We start from the raw sequence: 21,105 nt of genomic DNA on the forward strand, positions 1-21,105 counted from the left end.
TTTAAAAAAGCTGATTAAATACTCTTAGTGATTAGAAATAGGAATTATGTTAGAATCACGCATTGTTTGGATTTCCAGTAAAGTGTTTCCCAACCTCCTGTCCTTTACAATTATACCTTACAGCTGGGGTGTCAAACTAGCGGCCCACAGGCCGGATGTGTCACACATAGGCCACACCCACCCCAGCTTCGTGAAAGGGAAAACATTGCAATTAGGCCACATTACAGAATCCCTGCCGCTATAGACACCCTTAGTACAGAAGCACAGATAATTAAAATCACGGTTATGCTCTATTTCAGAGCAGGATGGTTTTTTTCTGGGATTAAAATATTCCAACATACCTGAGCTTGGTGAGTCAGGTTTTAATGCTCAAATGCCAGATCCAGATCAACCCTAATAGAATTTGTTACCATTTTCTACATGTTTACCTGACCTTTTAAATTATTTTCTTTTAATAGTGACCATAGAGCCCAGTTTATGCTCACAAATCACAAGAACTGTTTTGGAGTTCTTAGTTCTTCATATGGAATCACGTTTTGGGTTGGGTTGGTTTTTTTTTCATTTAGTGAACATGACACATTCCTACCTTTCAGAATAACTTTGTTACTTTTGTAAAGCTATAACAAGGTGGCATTCATGGAGCTTTATAAACTTCAAACATTACTTTGAAATTTAAACCCTAACATTCAAGATACTGTCTGGATCTTTTGTTGTCTAACAGCTCTGTAGTTGGTCTGTGTTGCCTGCTTGAGCCACTTAATGCTTTCATCATGCCTTCTGCCTAGTTATATTAAAAGAGCACTTTTAGCGTAGAGATACTTGCTTCTAATTTTGGTTTGCCTTTTGTGTTTCTCTTCCTCTTGGTTATGCTGTTCTTCCCATGATACTGTGCTCACTCTTTCTGCGCATCACCTGTGATATACCCCTCTGCTCTGCCCACTCAGCTGTTGGTGAAGGGGGTACATGAAACTCTGGTAGCTCAGAGAGTGGTTCCTGCTCTCATTACTCTCTCCAGTGACCCTGAAATGTAAGTTTCCCCAACTGTCTTCTACAACTAGCTCCCTCTTACAACTTGTCAAGAAATAAACCTCCAGAATGCATTTGTTAATATTCAAATATTTTTTTACAAAAATTACTAAGTATTAAATATACATACTCAATACTTTAGCAACTAAAAGAGTAAGTACTTTATTCTCACAAGCAAGCTCAAGCTTATTCAAAACACTAACTAGTAAAATAGTTGGATGAATAATGCAACAAACTTAATTCTATCTGAAACAAAATTATAATAACTTTTATAGTAAATGATAACATGTCTGAATAAGTTTCAGATGTTATCATACTGCTGTTTGTTTCTTCCATGCTGAAGAGGGATGCTAATTTCACTAATACATTACTGGCAGTAAATTTTAAAGCATGAGGAAAGTCCTTACTTATTTTAATGCCTCGTGTGGGTGACTAAACTTAGAAAGACTGGTGATTCTGCCTGCCCATCCTCAGTCACAGCTAACTTAGTTATCCTTCCAGTTTAAAACCATTTTTATTGCATGTTGACTGGTTTACAGCTGACTCTTCGAGGCATGCGTGAAGCCTTAGTTGACAAGCGGGTTGCTCCGGCCCTTGTTACCTTGTCCAGTGATCCTGAATTGTGAGTTTCTGAATGTGACCTTGAGTTAATCTTTCTGTGTCTTTCTCTCTCTCTCTCTCTCTCTCTCTTTAATTTTGATACTACTTCCTGGTCTAATTCCTGTCACTGCTAGCAGTTAATACCTTAATGGAGTTTCAAAATTAGTATTCTATTTTTAATTAAACACTTATTTTACTGTTAAGAGCTGAGTATTTGTTTTGCTTTGTTTTGCCCCTAGCTCTGTAAGAATAGCCACAATTCCTGCTTTTGGGACTATCATGGAAACGGTCACTCAGAGAGAGGTAGGATTTCTCTGTATTTATTTAGGATATTCCCAGTTTGTAATCATTTGAAGAATGTTTTCAGGATGAGCAACCTTTTCATTTTAGAGAGCTATTTACAACAATGGCCAATATATTATGTTTAACAACCATAATTTGCCTTTGTGAAGTAGTTGCTAAGTGGTTACTTACAATCCTAATTCATCTTTTCTTTGGTTTATAGACCTACAAAGATCATACATGTGAAAATTGGTCATAAAGTTACTTTTTTATCACTGTTGTAACATCAAATGTTCACTGTACAAGGCAATTGCTTAAGTGAGAACTAAATATATGCATTTTTATCCCACTGATGGTGTGGCATACAATCAAGATAGCAAGGTCCTTGCTTCCATTTTGTTATACACCAAAGCGACTTTGTTTTTATCTTCTTTTGCCTGTACTCAGTACCCATCACATAATTTGCCTCCTCACACTTCAGCTCCTGATGGAATCCCACTTAGTTGTAAATGGAGTACATAATTAAAAAGAGGAAAATTATATGTAATGATGATTTCATGTGCGGTAATCTTCATCCCAACCACACTCTGCATTGTTCACAATGGTGTACTGCTTGGAGCAGTAAGTATTCACTTAATTGGCTGACTTCTATAGCCACCCATGTTGCATATGCAACTTTGGGCAACTACCAACACATTAAAAGCATTTTTTTAAAAAAACAAGCAAAAGCATAAAAACCGCTAATGGTCAGAAAGCCAATAACAATAACCATGCTCTAAAACACATATTGGGTTTCAGCATTCCTGAAAGCCATCAGGATTGAAACCAATCTAATCCCCAGGGGAATGGTGTTCCATGCCTGCATTTCAGACTTAGTGGGATGGTTAGAAATAAATGAGAGACATATAAATAATCCATTCCTATATCAAGAAGGATTACATAGGTGACAACTAACATACCAGACAACCGCCCTGAGTCCCAGGAGAAGGGCGGCATAGAAATCAAATAATTAATTAAGTAAGTAATTAAGTAATTAATTTTGAATTCCAAACACGGAGCTGGTGCAGCTTGTGGATCGTAGTTATCAGGATGGTGCAAACTCCTTGCTATCTGGTCATTTTTTCACATCTCATATTCATGATAAAAAAAATTAGTCTATGTCACGGGTGTCAAACTTGCTGCATCATATTGCCATCATGTGATATTCATGACTTTTTTGGTGGGGGGGAGCTGTGGTGGGTGCGGCCTATGCGTGATGCATCCAGCCTGCCGGCTGCCAGTTTGACACCCCTGGTCTATATATAATAGAACTATTAAAATCTTGAAATAGTAAAGAAAGGGCACCAAATTCTGACATTGCAAATATGTGAAAATAAAAAATATTGTAATTATTACTGCATGTGCCCAGAATTTCTGTTGTGCTTTTTCAAAGCTACTCTTTATATCCAGACTTAAAGACTAATAATATACATAATATAGAAAGGAAAATAGAATGGCCAAAGAATGTGAATTTCCATGCCTTTATCTATTTTTGATAAAGTTAACTTGGGAGAGAGAGATTTCTTTTAAATGCACTGCCATATTTTGCAGTCAGGGAGCATGGTAGAGCATGTTTACATAGACTTAAGCCTCACTTTGCTTTTTTTGCTTGGAAATATGAAGCCTAACATATTTTATTATAAAGCTATAGTAGAAACTATATATAACAAGAAATGTATTAATTTTTTCAATCTTACATTTCATTTCATAACATGCTCAGCAAAAAAAAATCATTGAATGGGCAGTCCATATTTTCAAAAACTTGTGAATTAACCAATGAAATTGTTTCTAATGGTTAAAAAATATAGCAGAGTTTGCATTTGTATAATTTCAGACTGTTCCTTATTTTCTAAAATAACATAGTAGAGGAAATGGAACTGAACATTTGTACTGAGTCATACTTGTGTGCTGAATAAGTAGTAATAGGTTAGTTTAAATACATAAATACATATTTTTACTATGGAGTTAATTACATATTGATGTTTTGTTGGAGTTAATGGAATCTAGAAATTTAAAAATGGGTATTTAAGAGACTTTAGTCAGCATCATTTTTTTTTAAGTGCATACATTTTAGAAAAGGAATTTCTACAGAGGAGATGTTGAGAGTGGGGTTTGCTTGAAAGAGATACAGGTATTAATGCTAGGAGTTTTTGTAACAATAAAAACCTGATAATGTTAAAGTAAAAACAAGTAAAATGTTACAAGTTATTTTCTTTGGAGTGTTATTAATTTTTGCTTATTACTACAATAAAGTTTTCATATCTTATAAATTATGTTTCCTTTTAAGCTTTTGGAAAGAGTCAAAATGCAGTTGGCCTCTTTCCTGGAAGATCCCCAGTATCAAGACCAACACTCTCTGCACACAGAAATAATAAAAACCTTTGGAAGAGTTGGTCCAAATGCTGAGCCAAGATTTAGAGATGAATGTGAGTTTGAATAACAAAACATAAAGATACCTGTTTTTCAGTTTGTCAACAATTATAGTTTTATTCGTGCACACTTTGTTGATGTTATTATCATTTTTTTCCAATATTCATCTTTCCAGTTGTTCTTCCACATTTGCATAAACTTGCCTTGGTTAACAACCAGCAATCTGCAGACACAAAACGACTGGACATAGCTACTCATCTCTTTGAAGCCTATAGCGCACTCTCCTGCTGTTGTATCCTTATTTGATTGGAAATTATAATTTAATATTTGTACAAACTATTGAAAAAAAATATTTCCATCAGTTTTGCTGAGAATATTAAAGGCAGTATGTTGTAGGATCTAATTTGGGTTGGTCATCTGGACCAGAGGTTATGTCTTCCGAGCTTTCGGACTTGTGCTGGAGCCCATCTTCAGGGAACCTCTCTCTAGCAGAGTATTAAACAACTTTTAATAACTGTACAAAAGATTGCAGTGGCAAAAATAAAGAATTATTTCCTTTAGAGTCAAAAGTGGTACATAGGCTCTTTTGGATGGAGATACTTTTCCACTTTCTAAAACTGGCCTATTCTTAAAAGCTAAGGACATTCTTAACTGTCCCACCCAACAGTTGCAAATCTTGAAGAGGCAAGAATTTGCACCTATGGTTCTGAAATTTGTGACATCCAAAAAGCTGGTGTCCTTTTCTGGCAGGTGATTGCATTTGTAAACTTCAGCAGTCTATAAAGTGTGACCAGCATTTTATGGATATTGATTTTGAATACATACTGTCATTGAGATCTTTTAACACATGTAGATCAAAGATTAATGATGCCATAATGCTTTAAGAGTTAAGTGAAAGTAAGCTCAGTTTCATCTCTTCCTTTGGAGCTAGAGGGAGAGGCAGCTAATGATCACCTCCCACCTCGTCCCTTTTTCTGTGACTAGGATCCTTCTCTCCCTCCAGGAAACCAAGCTCTATAGTATTTCTGCTAAGCAGAGGGACATTTTGCTGCTCCACACACAATGGTTTTTCCCCTCTTTCAATAAAAAACTAATGCCATGACATGCAAGCTACAGCATAGTTTTTGCTGCTTCTGCATTGGCTGGCTGAAAAGAGCTATGAATGGCTGAGATAAGTAGCCTTCATTGGCATTCATTATGTTGCTTGTCATTTGGATAGGAAGGGTAGTGGCATAATGTGGAAGTGACTAAGACTTTAAAAGCTGTGAATATAGAAATATAACTGTAAGTACAGTAAATTAAAAAAAGAAATAATGATTTATATTAAAAATAAATTACACCATATCAATGTTGTTCCAGTGAACTCTGCGGTTTCAGAAAGTAGATACTGTATAAGGATATAAGCCATCTTTTTTTTTAAGTGGACTCTTAAGAATAAGTGATACAAGTTCTCTCTTCTTCCCTACTCTGGTCAAAGTGTACTATAGAAAAGAGAACACAAGTGACAGAATTTTGAGCTATACTCCTAGTAGTAGAAAAAAAGAAAGAAATGATCAACACTGTGGAATAGAATAGCAATATTATCTAAGATCCGAGGTAAAAAAGCAGCAGTAGGTTGAATTAAGAGATTGGTTGTAAACATTTTATTCTTTAAATGCAGTATTTTAATATTTAAAATATGCATAATCAATAATCTTGCAGTCATATTAATTACCTCAATATCATATGACTGCCATGCATATTATATTTGCAATTATTTTATTTATGGAATTATTGATCAAATTTATATGGTTGTCCATTTCATGGAAAGTGACTGAGTGGCATGCAACAATTCAATAAAAAATAAATATAAAAGTCATGACCTAAAATCATCATAAAGTGATTTTATAAATGACTAAATCATTTATATCATTTATGATTAAATCATTATAAATGATTAAAAACACAACTATAAAAGCAGAACTAAGCATGAAAAAAATAGATGGAGAGATGTTGATAATAAGAGAGCAACCACATATTTTCACCCATCCTCTTTTTGTCTTTAAACATTACCGAGAAACTTCATTTGCTGGAAAATGCTGCAATTCACTGCTAGCAGATGAGAAATGTCAGGAATGCAAGATACACTTGTACTCTGAGTACAAGTTAGCCACCAGTTTGCTTCCCTGTAAAATACAAAATGCTGGTTAGAACTTTTAAATCCCTGAGTTTGGTTTATCTATGGTATAGAGTCTGGTTGTCTTGTGCCTTCAGGCCAAGACAAAAATCCTTCCAGTCCCTTCCTTCAGGAAATGGAAAAGCCCAAAGGCAGTTATTCTGAGTGTTGAACTCAACTCTGTGGAATATCTTTTCCCCCATTTATCCAATCCATTCATTCAGTCATGGAAATTCAGTTTATTTCTCCTTCATGCCTTTTTTTCACTGTGCACTTTCCTTTGAACTTCGTTTTCTAAATTCTGTCTGCGCTCTTATTCTTGCATCTTCCCTTTCATATCTCTTTCATGTCTTTCTGTCATTTTGTACTGTACTGTCATTTTGTCTTCTGAACTTTGTTCCGCCTATTTTTATTCCCTCATCTTTACAGTCTTGTTCTTCCTCCCCTCTAATATAATTTTCATAAAAGTCCCTTGCTTCATCAACAGGATATTCTAATTCTTTTTTCTAGCAATGAGATCAACAAACCCTCAGGTATTAACCATCTAAATGTTATCTTTTGTCGCATCTGTTATGTGGACAAAAAGTTTTATCTCTTATTTTCCAAGGGATTTGTCTAAGAATGATCATTTCTCTTCATTTCTAGGTAAGTGAGTTATCCCTTGAAATATTGTATATTTCATCTCTTACAATTCTTTTTATAAATCTTATATGTACCTCCCTGGGCAGTTTGTGTCAACAAGCATAATTGGTATGTAGCCTTTAGATCTCATCCATTTCATCTAGTATTTCTTATTTGGTCTTGTTTCTTACTCCAGATATTATTGTTTCTGGGAGGTTCTCATCTTTATATTCCGGTACATTCTGGAACCTCAAGAAAAAAATGCCACTTTCTCGATCTCCAGATGTGAATAGCTCCCTCAAGGTCCCTATTTACATCTCTAGTCTGTTCTCAGCTCCTTCCAACCTCTGGTCTATATGTTCTGTTTTTTCCTTCATAGTCTTCATTCTCTTTTCATTAGTTGTTAATGCTTTCCGGATTGTTCCCATTCTTTCAGCTAATTTTTCCATCCGATCATCTACCCCTTTCACTTCTCCATATTTCCTCTCATTTCTGTATAATGTCGGTCCATAAATTCCTGCATTTTAAGCATGGTTTCTTGTATCCATGTTAATGTGGCCTGCATATTTTGTGGATTCATGCTACCACTTGCTTTCTCTCCTACGTCTCCTATAGGACGTTGACCAGCCGGGTAAGGGGCTGTAGGAGTTATTTTCTTACCTGTTTTAGTAATAGTTGTGATTGTGCTTGTCATCTTTCATATATCCCAAAATCTATACCACTGTACCATTTACAAGTTCTTATTAATTCTTATTAAGTAATTAAATAATTAAATACGTAAGTTAATTCATAGAAGTACAAATAATTAATATACTATTAATATACTATAACACTACCAATATATAAATAGGACAATTCAGTTAATATAAATAAGTCTAATATAAATTAAATAACATATAATTTTGAAGTTGTTAATTTAAATTAATTAATTTAATCACCCAGAAAATTACTTGCTCTGACATTTTGCCATCTTCCATTTTCTCTCTGGTGCTTCTCTTTAGCTTTCTCTAAATTTCTCATATTTTCACTTGCTTTCTTCACTTACTTCACTTTCTATTAATCCTCTTTGCACCAGCCTTATCAAATGTATTCTTTAATTTGCCAAACCATACACTTTCCTGAGTTCTTCACAAGTTTCTTCACTCCCAGATTCTTCTCCAGTTCCACCAATAATCTTTACTCCTGTTTTTCAACCTTGCCTCTATGAATTCCATGTTCAAGATGTGAAATCAGTCCTCTACAATCCAAGATGTCTGCCCCCATCTCTTTTACACAGTCACTGCCACTATCTTTACTTCCAAACACAAACCAATCCTTCCTCTGTGCAAGCACCTTTTCTGAACTGCTCACCACCACAAACACGTTCACTCAACTGTGTCATTTATCAGCTCTGATGTTAGCTCCAATAACAAAATTCCTGAGGTAGCCACCACTTGCATTCTCCTCTTTTCTCCTACGATTGCTGACTTCTTCTCTGTCATCTCTCGCTTTCACCGCCTCTCCAAGCTTAGACACTCACTTGCCTGTCAGCTTTCAGTCTCATCAATTTATCATTGTAACACCAATAATCATTCATCCTCTCTCCACCGATTATTGTAGCTGCTTCACACTTTTTTTTTGTCCCTCCTTCATAAATCAGGCTGCTGTGTCGCTAGACCTGGCCATAACAGCAAATTCTTCTATGCTGGAATTGAGGGGTTCCTCCTGTTGCAGCATGGGATCGCTCTTCTTCCCAACTTTCCTGGTGTATCCCCTCCAAACTGGCCGCCCCTTCAGGGCTATGCCTCATCTCACCTGCCTCCAAATGTAGAAAATCGAGCAGAGCTCTGTTCTCCTGTTCTATACTGCTGCGCCAACCCAGAGGTTCTCCAATAAATGAAGGCTTAATTGTAGCTAAATTCAATACTTAGAACTGCTTTCTTTCTTTCTTTTTTTTACATTATTTGGGGGTGGGGGATTCTGTTTGTTCTATTGAAATTATATTGTTGCAAATATATTGCATTTCTCAATAATTATTTCAAATACTTTATTCTTTTATTAAGGCAATAAAACAGTAACATTCAGATAACACTTTGACGTTAGCTAAACATACTATGTTTTTTGCACATTATATTCCAGTTTTGATTTGAGATGAAACAGATCACAAGCCATTATTTTTTCTGTCAGACCTTAACTGCTTTACCTTTTAGTTATTTCAGAAGAGTTAATGATCAGTCACTTTTTACCTGGACTCAGGTGTTTAAGAAATGACATGGAAGCTCTCTCACCAGAACATGAGGTGAATATATGAGCTTCAATTTTATCTTTAATGTTTATAATGACATACAAAATATATATTATTATCATAACACTGCCAAATTAGAAATAATTTTAAGATTAAGATTTAGTATTAAATTAATGCTAAAATATAACACAATGGCTTAAATTATTAGGTAAAATAAAATATATCATTATTTGATCTCACTAATAATCAGCTATACCAAATTTCCAGTTTTCATTCATTTTAACCTTTGTACCCAGAATATTTCATTCTTAAGATATTGCCAAAAATATTGAGGTCTAATGTACAGTACCTCTTGTGTCCATTTAGATAACATGAATTGTCATAAATATTATCTTTGTTGTGAACATTTGTCCTCTCCTACATCTTAGGTAATTTTAAATTCCATGATAAAAGAATGTGAACAGAAAGTGGAAAATAGGAATGTTCAAGAACCTCAAGGGTAAGGCTTTTTTTTTAAAACAAAAGGCTCAAATTATATCCGCAACCCCATTGATGAAGAATTATATTATCAAAGCAGAACATTTGTATTCATTTCATAAGTAGTCCCTTTGCCTTTTGGTTTGATTTTCAAACCAAGGGACATAATGGGAAATCCAAGTTTGTTGGGAAAAATAATTTGTTTCTTGGTACCTGGGACAGCTGTTCTTAAGAAATCCTGGAAAAACTGACCTTAAGTGATAACACTTTTTTGAGAATTAATCTGTCATTCCCCTTCCCTCTTCAGATCTTAACATCTAACTACATGGAAGAAGTGCAGTTTTATAGATACATTTTAACTAAAAACAGGTTGAATTCCAGAATTTTATCCTATCTTGTTACTCAGTGATATCATTCCACAGAGGGCTTGAATTTCCTACTAAAGCAACATATAGTGGTATTTGATACCTGAGTTTTGTATCTTGGAAACATTTCTTTCAAGTTTGGAAGCTATCATTCTATTGTAATGATGAATTATTTTGATTACAAAACCTATTTGGGATAAATAAACCATCTTAGACTAAACTAGATGAGCATATGTAGTTTAGTGAAAAGAAGGACTGGGGTGACATGATAGCAATATTCCAATAACTCAGGAGCTGCCATTAAAAAAAGGGAGTCAAACTATTTTGCAAAGCACTCGAAGGCAGGACACGAAGCAATGGAAGGAAACTAATCAAGGAGAAAAGCAACCTAGAACTAAGGAGAAATTTTTTGACAGAACAATTAATCAGTGGAATAACTTGCTTCCAGAATGTTGTGAATGTTCCAATAGTGGAAGTTTTTAAGAAGAGATTGGACAACCATTGTCTGAAATGGTATAGGGTTTTCTGCTTGAGCAGGGAGTTGGACTAGAACAGGGATGCCCAAACATTTGGACTTCAGGGACCACCAAATTCATAATTTTAAATCCCGTGGACTCTAATTCATAATTTTGAGTCCCGCAGATTCCTAATATGACTTTTTAAAGATACATTTTTAAAATAATGATCAGAGAACTTCCATTTTAATGATATGACATACATCTATGTAATATATTAAAATTATATGTGCTTATTTTAATTATAACAAAATCGTAAATGCTTATTTAATATCAATTTTAAAGATTGTTTAATTGTAACAAAATTTTGTTACAATTTTATCTTACGATCCAAACATAATCCTATATAATTCGTTATCTTCTTTTTGAAACCCATATTGTTCTATATCTTTTTAATACCTTTTAATACCTGGATTTTATCTGGAGGTGCAGCCACCAGAGACATGAATGCCTTTATCGGCTTTCTAACAAGAATGATTGGAGTCTAAGAACAGAGCCCTGTTCTTTCCCCACTAAATGTGGTGACGTCCTGACAGATGTTGTAACAAATTGTAACAAAATTATTATCATCATGGAAACCAAACCAAAGAAAATCAAATTATTTGATGCCGTTAAATATTACAGTTTAAAAATGCAGTTAAAATCAAACTTAACTAAAAAGAGCATCTGAGAAATAAGTAAAACAATTGGATAAGAATCGGTTATCTCAGTGTAGGGGGACAATTGTAAGAGTCAAAAAATAATGAAGCTTGGCAATGGTTGCCTAATCTTAAAATTACCCTGATGTCACCCTGCACCCAGCACACTTCACTGATGACTGCGAGCATCTTTGTCCTAAGGAAGCAGATAATAATTTCTGCAGGATACATTAAAAACCAAAAAAAGCCTTCTCTGGATTAGGTGGGGGAGCGGGGCAGAATAGAACTTTCCTTGCCCCCGGACTGCAGATGGGGCAGGGAGGCATTTGCAAATAAAGTAGCATCTGACATCCCCACCTCACCCCAAAAGCCCAGTTCTGCGCTGGCTGCAACTGCACAAAAGGAATCATGTTTAGAGAGAATCCAGAGCACAGCCTCGGCAAAGGTCCACACAGCCGTGCACATACATCCCACCTCCATCTGACTTGCACAGTATGCAGGAGCCTGCAAGCCAGACTGGGAATAAGGAAGTGCCTTCCTTATCTCCCCCTCCTTTACTGCCAGCAGTTCCAGACACTCCCAGAGCGACTCCAGCACATCCTGTCCATTCTGAAATGCCTCCAGAGGCGTCCAACCATCCACTGTAGGCAGCCGGATGCCCTTAATCCTAATCCCCACTAGGCCCTGCGGTCTTCACTCTCACAGAACATTCCAAAGTGCGGAATGTAATGGTCAAGCCCCTCCAGAAAAGCCATCACTGTCCCCTAGTCCAGGCTAACCTAAAAACACCCACCACCTCTGTTATACATGCCGGGTACCATTTTCCTCAGCAGCTTCTCACCTTGTAGGCAGTGCTTCACGCTGCCAGGCTGGCTGGCAGGCTCACCTTCCCAACCGGAATGGCTCCATGACTGCACCGCTTCTTTCCCTGGAGCTGGCACCTGAAGTGTTCACGGCTTGTTCACTTCTCAGGCTCCGAGCTGGGTGATCCTGTATCTCCAGACGAGGCCAGCCCAGTGAAGAAAGTGGGGCTAGCCCAGCTGAAGAGGGCATGCCTAACCTAACCCTAAAGAAATTATAAACTCTTAAGAGTGGAGCTGGCATGTGCGCAGGGTGATTTGGACAATGCAGACTTGTGTTCCCGCTTGCGCACCAGATTAATTGCTCTCAGGAGGCATAGCTTGAGGATGAGTGCGATATAAAATATGCAAAACCAAAGATTTCTCTGGGGACCAACAAAACATTCCCACGGATCACCAATGGTCTGCAGACCACAGGTTGGTGATCTAAGGACTAGAAGACCTCCAATTTCCCTTCCATCGCCATTATTTTATTCTATTCTAAATCAGATCTGCTGTTTAACCTAATCCTGCTGTCTTTGGGAGCAGTTTTTCAAAGTCTCATGTCAGACTTTGCCCAACTACTTTAGATTGTTGTAATTGATGATGTTATAGATCAACTTACTTTTCTTTCTCCCTAGTTCTGTATCAATTGCAGCAAGCCTAGTGAGTGAAGATACCAAGACCAAGTTTCTGAATAAAATGGGCCAGTTAACCACTTCAGGTGCCATGCTGGCTAATGTATTCCAAAGGAAAAAGTAAATTGGAATTAAGAATGAAAGAACATTAACACTGAGAGACCTCATTAAGACTTGTTCCTTGTACTTGAAGTACTTGTCTTTTTATTTTCTGTCTTACGTTCTTGTAGTATAATTTTACTCTAATCTACAAAGATATTTGCACTGCTCTTGAATATTGCTACATATCTGTTAATTTGGGGCAAAATGTGGTTGATTATAAAACTAAATTAAGTCTGTATGAAGTCCCTGTCCTGTGTTCTTGTCTTTCCAGCATTTTTTAAATATATAGTGGGTTTTTTTTAATTTCCTGATGGGTTCTTGGCTGATATTTGTATTATACATATGGAACTGTTATGATGGTACTTAAAATAATGTAAATTTGAAGTCACAGTTATAAAGTAATAAAAGTGGAGATTACTTATGTATTTAAGTTATAAGAGGGGTAATGCAGAGCTTTTTTAATGTTTCTAAAATGAAAGGTAAGAGCCACCAGCACTGATTCCTGGATTGTTTTTGTAAGTTATTGTATATTTGAATTACAGAAGTGAATGGAGGATATAATGTACCACAGAATTCCTTGCACTACTAGTACTACAATATATTCCAGAACAGATGAATACAACAGATTTTTAAAATTGTCTCTCATACATGTATTGGCATTTTCAATGTGTATAAAACAGCTTAGTATTATCCTTTCTTCAAGGCAGTTTATACTGGGAAGGAGGGGAAGAATAAATCATGCAAACTTAATCATATGTACCTTGATGAAAGCCATACTGATTTCAATGAAGTTTTCTTTCATATGACTGAATCTAATATTGCCTTCTTAGAATAAACTTTTAAGTGATACTGCTCTACATAAATGCTTTAAGCCAACATCATGTTTCTGCATATAACAATCCTGTGTTTGAAATGTATCCTCGCTAAAGTAACATCTACTTAAATACCCCTTCAAGAAATAATTGACATAGAACATTGTGGGCACTACATAAAGTAAACATATTTATAGGATACTAGGCAAAAGGATTGGTTTCAACAGTTAGAGATTGGCTAGCATTTTGTTTAACTTGGGGTTTAAATCTTGCAGGGCAAGAATGAAAGAAAATGGGTCAACCATTGCCCCAAGTAGCACAGAAGTGACTGAAAGCAATAATTTATTAAATTTTAAATGCAATGCCCTATAATATCCTCTTAACATCCTGATATTTTTAAAATTGCAACTGTAATGATCTTCTATCCTTGTAGCATTTTTCAGTGGTGAATTAACCTAAGCCCACCCGTTGTTTCATAACTCTATAAACATCCAGATGCAAATTCTGATCCACTATATAGCTTTCATTCTTTCTACATTTTCTCCATAGTATATATTTTGTAAATATGCATGCACATACACCTTATTTTAAAAAAATAAAAAGAAGATGTTACCTAATGCTGTGCCTATTTTAATGAAATTATTACTTTTGTGTTAAATCTGGGGTAGAGACAAACATACTTGAAACAATTGTAGAATCCTAGTAGAATCCTAAGTATCAGTAAAACTGTTATACATACAGTCAAGCTTAATCTCACTGTTTTTTCAAGGCAAAGAAGCTTTTTTGTTACTGCCCTTTTTTAAAGTAAATTGTGATTAACACACTAATTAATCTTGGAAAAAAATATCACAAATATCCTCAGTCCATTACTAGATTAAAATTCCCATCATTTCCATCTACCAGTATCCAAAATTATTTCTGGGTAGAAGAGATTATAGAAATTGCATTCCAGATTCCGTGACAGGTAGCAGGTTGGGAAGGAAAGTTTGCCTTATTATATGCTTTGGGATTTCTGTGCTAAGAAGTTGAAAAATATGAATTAAAACTTGTCTAAAAGAAGTACATATGCATATGTCATCAGTTTTTCACAGTACTAGACCGGATTGTATCTGAAGTATTTTTACATTCCCAACATATCTTCATCAGAAGAGAGAACGCACTTGGAAAATAATCTGCCTTGCATTAAAAGTGCAAATATACCCATTTTGAAATCCGATGATGATGAATGATGAATGGGTATTCACTTCACTATCTGCTATTCACCTCACTTTCTGCCAGTTGTACTAACTGTATGGCAAATACTGTCTTAGTAGACCACATGATATGAAATGCTGGGGCATTCCAGAAGAAGTAGAAGTGGCTAATTCCTGTTCTTTCTTGAATTCAATAAAATGTTTTGCATACCTGTTTTGGATGTTTATTTAAGGCATTCTAAGTGATTTGGCATTTTTTTGGAGGGTATTGACATTTAATATTTAGCATTTAATGTTCATGTAACAGGTTTTTTTATCAAGCACATTCCTTTTCAATTTTCAAAATAATGCAGTCCATTATATAAATACATATTTTAAAGTATAAAAATTGCTGAAATTTCTCCTTGCAGCTATTGCCTAATCCCATTTAAATATAGCTTTTCATTCATACCACCACCAGAATTATTTGTTCAAGTTGATTAGTGAAAGCATCTCTTACATACTTCAGATGTCAGGATTTCTAACCTGGAAAGTCCTGTATATGGATTGCTAGGAGACAGATGGTCTATAAAAATGTTATTTCAGATTTTTCAGAAAATAACATAGCTATGACATATTTAAACAACATAGACTGACAAATATATTGTAGATATATATATATGCCCTTTTCTGGAACTAACTGTTGAATTTATATTGTCGCCTATTCAACCATGGTGACTCAAGACCGCTTACATAATATGAAACCATATTTTAAACAATAAAAACTAACAAAAAGAATCAATATAGTGCAATATAACAAAATCATCTCCCATTCCCCTGCCCCGGCGACAACAGATCACATGAGCCATTTAATGGCCTACATCTTACTCTAGGTTTCCCAGGCCTTCTGGCAGAACCAGGGATAGGCATATTATCTGCAACAACTTCAATCTAAGAGGTATATCAAAATACAGTGGATTTTTGCAAATATTACCCAGTATCGTGAAACGGCTATTGTTTTAATATGTGTGGGCATTTCAAAAATTGTGATAGAAGAAAAAACAGTAATATGTAGAGATCAACTTTACTGTTGGCCCAGCAAGTATCACTGGAAACTATAGAGTAATGATTTTTATTTAGTCCTTTAGTAGCAAGGTATCTAGAGCTTTGGTTTAAAACCAATAGCTTAAATTTCACCCTACTATTTTACAAGTATCAACTGCAGCATTATGAAGATAGATCATTACAGTGTATGATTCCACTTAGTTAGGCCCTTTTTAAAAACTGACATACGTTCTGCATCATTTACACCTACAGTATGCTATGCAGGATAGAAACAAATCCTGAGGACACTAGGACAGATTAATAAGGTGAAGGATCCTATTCTAGGTAGGATTGTACCTGGTGCCAGGAAGATCAAAGCACAGAGACACAGAATGGTACATCATCTCCTAATCCCAGGTTTCAAATGAGCTGCTCATACTTCAATTAGATTTAAATTTTGCTGGTGAGTCCATTCCAGAATAATCCATCCTAATTAACATGGGAAGGAGAGAGAAGTTGATTGTCTTTAACACTGATACCGTGTTCCAAATTACTAGCAGCTTCATAATAGACACTGAAGAGCTATATTAGTACATATATACATTTGATAAGTTGTTTATTTTATACCAATCCTCCACTGGCACATAGCTTTGAGCCATATTATTGGAAAGATGAAAAGCAGTTTTTTGGAGTTTCACAAGTGATCTTTGGGTAGCGTTCAAGCCAATTATGTGTATGGAAAAGAAAGAAACTTCTACAGGCTCTTTCCCAAACCAAATTCAAGTATTGTCCACAAAGCAGAAATTAGGTGTCCAATTCAGCCATTCTACTCTATTGTGCTATTGCGCTTTCAGCTCCCTCTACCACAAAGATCCTGCAAGAGAAGGGCAGTATGGACTAACATGGGAACTGGCAGGGTGAGAACTGAAGCATAAACACAAAGCTTGCTGTGTTCCAGCATAGCATAATGCCCTTGCTGAGCTTAATAGGGACACTAAAGTGACAGGTTAAAGTAGTTGCGATAATGATAACTCAAGCAGCCAGAGCTGGAGGGGGCGCTGTTGCTGCTGGTCCGGGCAGAAGTTCACCCCTGCAATGCCACCCAACCAAACAGAAGAAGTAAATGAACATTTTGCTAGTCAACTATGTTATGTAGGAAGCACATCACAATAGTAATGGGAGATTTTAACTACCCTGACATCAACTGGGAAACATTATTATTATTATTATTATTATTATTATTATTATTAATTAGATTTGTATGCCACCCCTCTCCGCAGACATACTCTGCATCAAGCGGAAGATCCAACAGGTTCCAACAAACCTAGGAAAAAACTTTGTTACCCAGAAGGTAAAGAAGGGAACAAAGGGATAAACCATATTGGATTTAATTATCACTAACAAATGAAATGATAGGTGATGAAGCTACAGGAACCTTGGGGGCAAGTGATCATGCAATATTGGAATTCAACATTATGAAACAAAAGTAGTAAAACAAAGTCAAACTAGAGTCTTAGACTTTAAGAGAGCTAATTTCAATAAATTTAGAGCTCGGGAAGGATTCCATGGACGAGAATCCTCAAGGGGAAACAAGGGTTGCCTGCCTAAGCAGGGGATTGCACTAGAAGTCCTCCAAGGTCCCTTCCAACTCTGTTATTCTATTCTATTCCATTCCATTCTATTCTATTCTATTTTATGATACAGGAGAAAACTATTCCAGCATAAATATGGATAATCCTGATAATCCTATAGGAATCATACTAGGAAATAATGCTGTCCCTATAATGCAAAAGGCACATTGTTTGTTCAATTTCTATGCCATCCTTCTCCTGAAACCAAGGGCGGCTTACAACAAAGGTAATATAAACGTGTTAGAAGTCTAAATAAAATTACAATCTAAAAAACCCCATAGTTAAAAAATTAAACATTAAGGATATACATTGCTGGATGCCTGTAGGTTTCAGTTTCCTCCCATCAAACGGTAACCAGCTGGCGAGAAAACTTCAATCCTCTTTTCAACATGGGCTAGAGGAAGGGCTATTTTGGAAGCAAGTTTTGACATGTACCTAAAGTGGGTTTAAACATCGACCAAAACTCACGTTTTGCACAAGTGTTCTATGTAGATAGAGCACCTAATTATTTTATCAGGTGAAGACAGATAGAAAGTTGTGCTGTTGTGCTGTGAGGCAGAATAAAGAGAAGTTGATCTAGGTCTCTTATGCACTAGATTGGCACAGAGATAAGTAGGCACAAGATAAGTAGGCACAAGGAAGTTTGAAAGAACTGGCTCCCTTCCATAACCAAAGCAGAACTGCCCTAGAATATCATACCCAGAGATCAGAAGCAAAATTATGTGCTTGCACCAGCCTAATGGAGTCAATGGGTGCCAACCACATTCACACTTTGCTCCCCAAAAGTAATCTCATTGCCATTGATAAATGGTGGACTGTGTTGCTTGTATCCATAGCAAATCTAATGTTGAGATAAGGGGGAAAACATTATTTTTACAGCTAAGAACAGCTTAAGGCAGCTCCAACTTAACTTCATCACACACACACACACACACACACACACACAATGAAGGCAACAATATGAGAGAGAAGAAAACAAAGACCGTTCAAACATGTTAGAGGCGAGGCAGCTGCAGTTTCCATAACTGTAACAAAGGTTTTATAACTCAGTAATATCTGCTAGTTCAAAGGTTACAGCTGTAGGTAAAAGATTGAAATATGGCTTTGTAAATAGTACTGCATAAAATTGAAACTCTGTTTCTCAAGCAGAGTATATTCTTTCTCGATGTCAAAGTGATCATTTTTCTGCCAAAATTCATATTGAAATTACTGAAGTTGTATGTGACTATTGAGGAAAGTCTGAGCAAATATTCATTCTAGTTAATATTTAATGCCCCAGCATTTCTGTTCAAATTAAAGTTACAGTATATGTGTTCGAAGAGTTATGGTGTCTGTATTGTAATATCAAGCCATTTTTACACCGATAATACTCAAAAGTAGATTTGCAAAAATATTTAAGTCTCTAAGGAGCACTCAACATTTCATTACACAGGTGAGTTATCTGCAGTTGGTGGAGAAATTAATATTTTGCATTTTTCAAATAGGTGATAGCTGGGTGGGGGGTTTTAGTACTGTGGAATGCAGCTGGCAATGGCAAAACATATATACAATTCAGAAAGCCCACAGAATAAACAGAACATTTTATTTATTTATTTATCTATCTATCTATCTATCTATCTATCTATCTATCTATTTATATCATTGTTTATATACTATATATAAGATGGATACTGATAAGAGAGAACAATTGGACAGGGGCGGTAGGCATATGGTGCCTAACATGTTCTAACATGGTGGCGTAGACTGTCTCCAGTTTGGCAAAATGAGTGAGGCAAGGCTATATAGTACTAATTTATTCAACCTATGTGGAAAATGCTGTATATATTGAGGGAGTCTGGATTGGAAGAACTTGAGTGTGGTTTTAAAACTGAAGGAAGAAACATTAATAATCTGCACTATATGCCGATGACACTACCTTGACCGCTGAAAAATGCAAAGGATTTGCAAGCTTTAGTAAGGAGCAGAGTGAGAAATTAATCCAAGATTAAATATTAAATACCAAACAAATTGCAACTAATATAAGGTATTCTCTAATATAAGGTAAGATCTCCCCACCCTTCCTACCTGTCTGAAGACTTTGTTCTGCCAGTTGCCCTGGAGACCAGAAGGGGAATTCCAACTAAAGGTGGCTGCTGGATGGATGACAGATTCCACTACCACCTCTTGCTCCTGGCTTCCTGCTCTCCACTCAACCATATTTTTGTTATCATATTAATGTATTAACATGTTCTTTTCATTGTTTATTTTATTCTATTATTTTACTTCTGTTTATACGTCATTCACTTCTTTTTATTGTCGTAAGCTAGCTAGACTAGCCCCATGGTAAGATAGGTGGCAAATAAATTTAACAAATAAAATATTATAGCAACCAGCCTTAGATCTGAAAATGGAGACATTGAAGTAATAAATAGCATCTGCGTTTTAGGATCAACTATTAGAGAAAACCATTCAAGAAATATGATGTGGACTAACATCACTTATTATTATTATTATTATTATTATTATTATTATTATTATTATTATTATTATGTCAATACAACACAGCAAACGAGATCACTATGCTGGATTTTGTATTTCATCACCAGTCGGGCGCTTCCCAAGCACCTAGGACTGCGTGATGTAGCGGCAAATTATGTTTGCCGATCCCAGTAAAGCGGCCTTTTGCAATTGACAGGTGAAGATTTTGTCAATTCCGATGGTTTTCAAATGTCCACTGAGATCCTTTGCCACTGCGCCCAGCGTGCCAAGTACCACTGGGATCACTTTCACTGGTTCATGCCAGAGTCGTTGCAGCTCGATTTTTAGATCTTCGTATTTCACTAATTTCTCTAGCTGCTTCTCCTCAATTCTGCTGTTGTTGTTGTTATTATTATTATTATTATTACTACTATTATTATTATTATTATTATTATTATTATTATTATTATTAATTATGTGGCCAGTCATAAGTTGAGGACTCCCTGTAATGTGGGATATCTTTGAGAAAGTTGACTGAAGAATGTCAAAGCATGTCTGCCAGAAGAATATAAGCTCAGCATGGTCACCCAAAGCTGCCCACCTAAATCCAGCAGGCTCTTCAATTGGACAGCAAAATATGGAATGGTGGATTATTATTTTTATGACAACACCAGAGGAATAATTTTATGCTGCACAGAAGAAGGCAATGATGGACATTTCTGTATTGCTACCAACAATTGCTACCAACCTGCCTTCCACTGAGGACCTCTCTACTGCACAAGTCAAAAAGAGGGCTGTGAAATTATTTACAGACTCCTCACATCCTGGACACAAACTGTTTCTACTGCATTCAGTTTTGATTGCCACAATGTAAAAAGGATGTTGAGACTCTAGAAATAATGCAGGGAAGAGCAATAAAGGTGATTAGAGGACAGGAGGCTGAAACATATGAATAATGGTTGCAGGAACTAGGCATGTCTAGTTTAATGAAAAGAAGGACTAGGGGGGATCTGATAACAGTGTTCCAATATCTCAGGGGTTGCCACAAAGAAGAGGGAGTCAAACTATTCTCCAAAGCACCTGAGGGTAGGACAAGAA

At 35.9% G+C, this 21,105-nt stretch overlaps 1 protein-coding gene and 1 long non-coding RNA gene across 4 annotated transcripts in view; one reads left to right on the forward strand and one right to left on the reverse strand.

Annotated features, from left to right (window-relative positions):
• Nucleotides 1-15,106, forward strand: part of RELCH (RAB11 binding and LisH domain, coiled-coil and HEAT repeat containing) — an 83,164-nt gene extending 68,058 nt beyond the window's left edge. The window contains exons 23-30 of one of the 3 annotated variants that reach the window (XR_011558679.1): nucleotides 945-1,027; nucleotides 1,566-1,648; nucleotides 1,866-1,929; nucleotides 4,235-4,373; nucleotides 4,493-4,609; nucleotides 9,283-9,371; nucleotides 9,746-9,816; nucleotides 12,793-14,320. Coding sequence is in view for 2 of the 3 variants with exons in the window: in XM_070747129.1 (XP_070603230.1) it covers nucleotides 945-1,027; nucleotides 1,866-1,929; nucleotides 4,235-4,373; nucleotides 4,493-4,609; nucleotides 9,283-9,371; nucleotides 9,746-9,816; nucleotides 12,793-12,913 (684 nt within the window). In the remaining variant the exon portion in view is untranslated. Of the gene's footprint in view, nucleotides 1-944; nucleotides 1,028-1,565; nucleotides 1,649-1,865; nucleotides 1,930-4,234; nucleotides 4,374-4,492; nucleotides 4,610-9,282; nucleotides 9,372-9,745; nucleotides 9,817-12,792 lie in introns of all 3 variants that reach the window. The other 2 variants (XM_070747129.1, XM_070747130.1) reach the window with 2 other exon arrangements.
• Nucleotides 5,946-16,408, reverse strand: LOC139164689 (uncharacterized). Its single transcript, XR_011558680.1, has 2 exons — nucleotides 16,277-16,408; nucleotides 5,946-6,482 (listed from the first exon to the last, which is right to left on the reverse strand). It is a non-coding gene; the product is annotated as an uncharacterized lncRNA (long non-coding RNA).
• Between the last annotated feature and the right edge of the window lie 4,697 nt (nucleotides 16,409-21,105).

Source organism: Erythrolamprus reginae, chromosome 3, assembly GCF_031021105.1.
Source record: "Erythrolamprus reginae isolate rEryReg1 chromosome 3, rEryReg1.hap1, whole genome shotgun sequence".
Taxonomy (NCBI): Eukaryota; Metazoa; Chordata; class Lepidosauria; order Squamata; family Dipsadidae; genus Erythrolamprus; species Erythrolamprus reginae.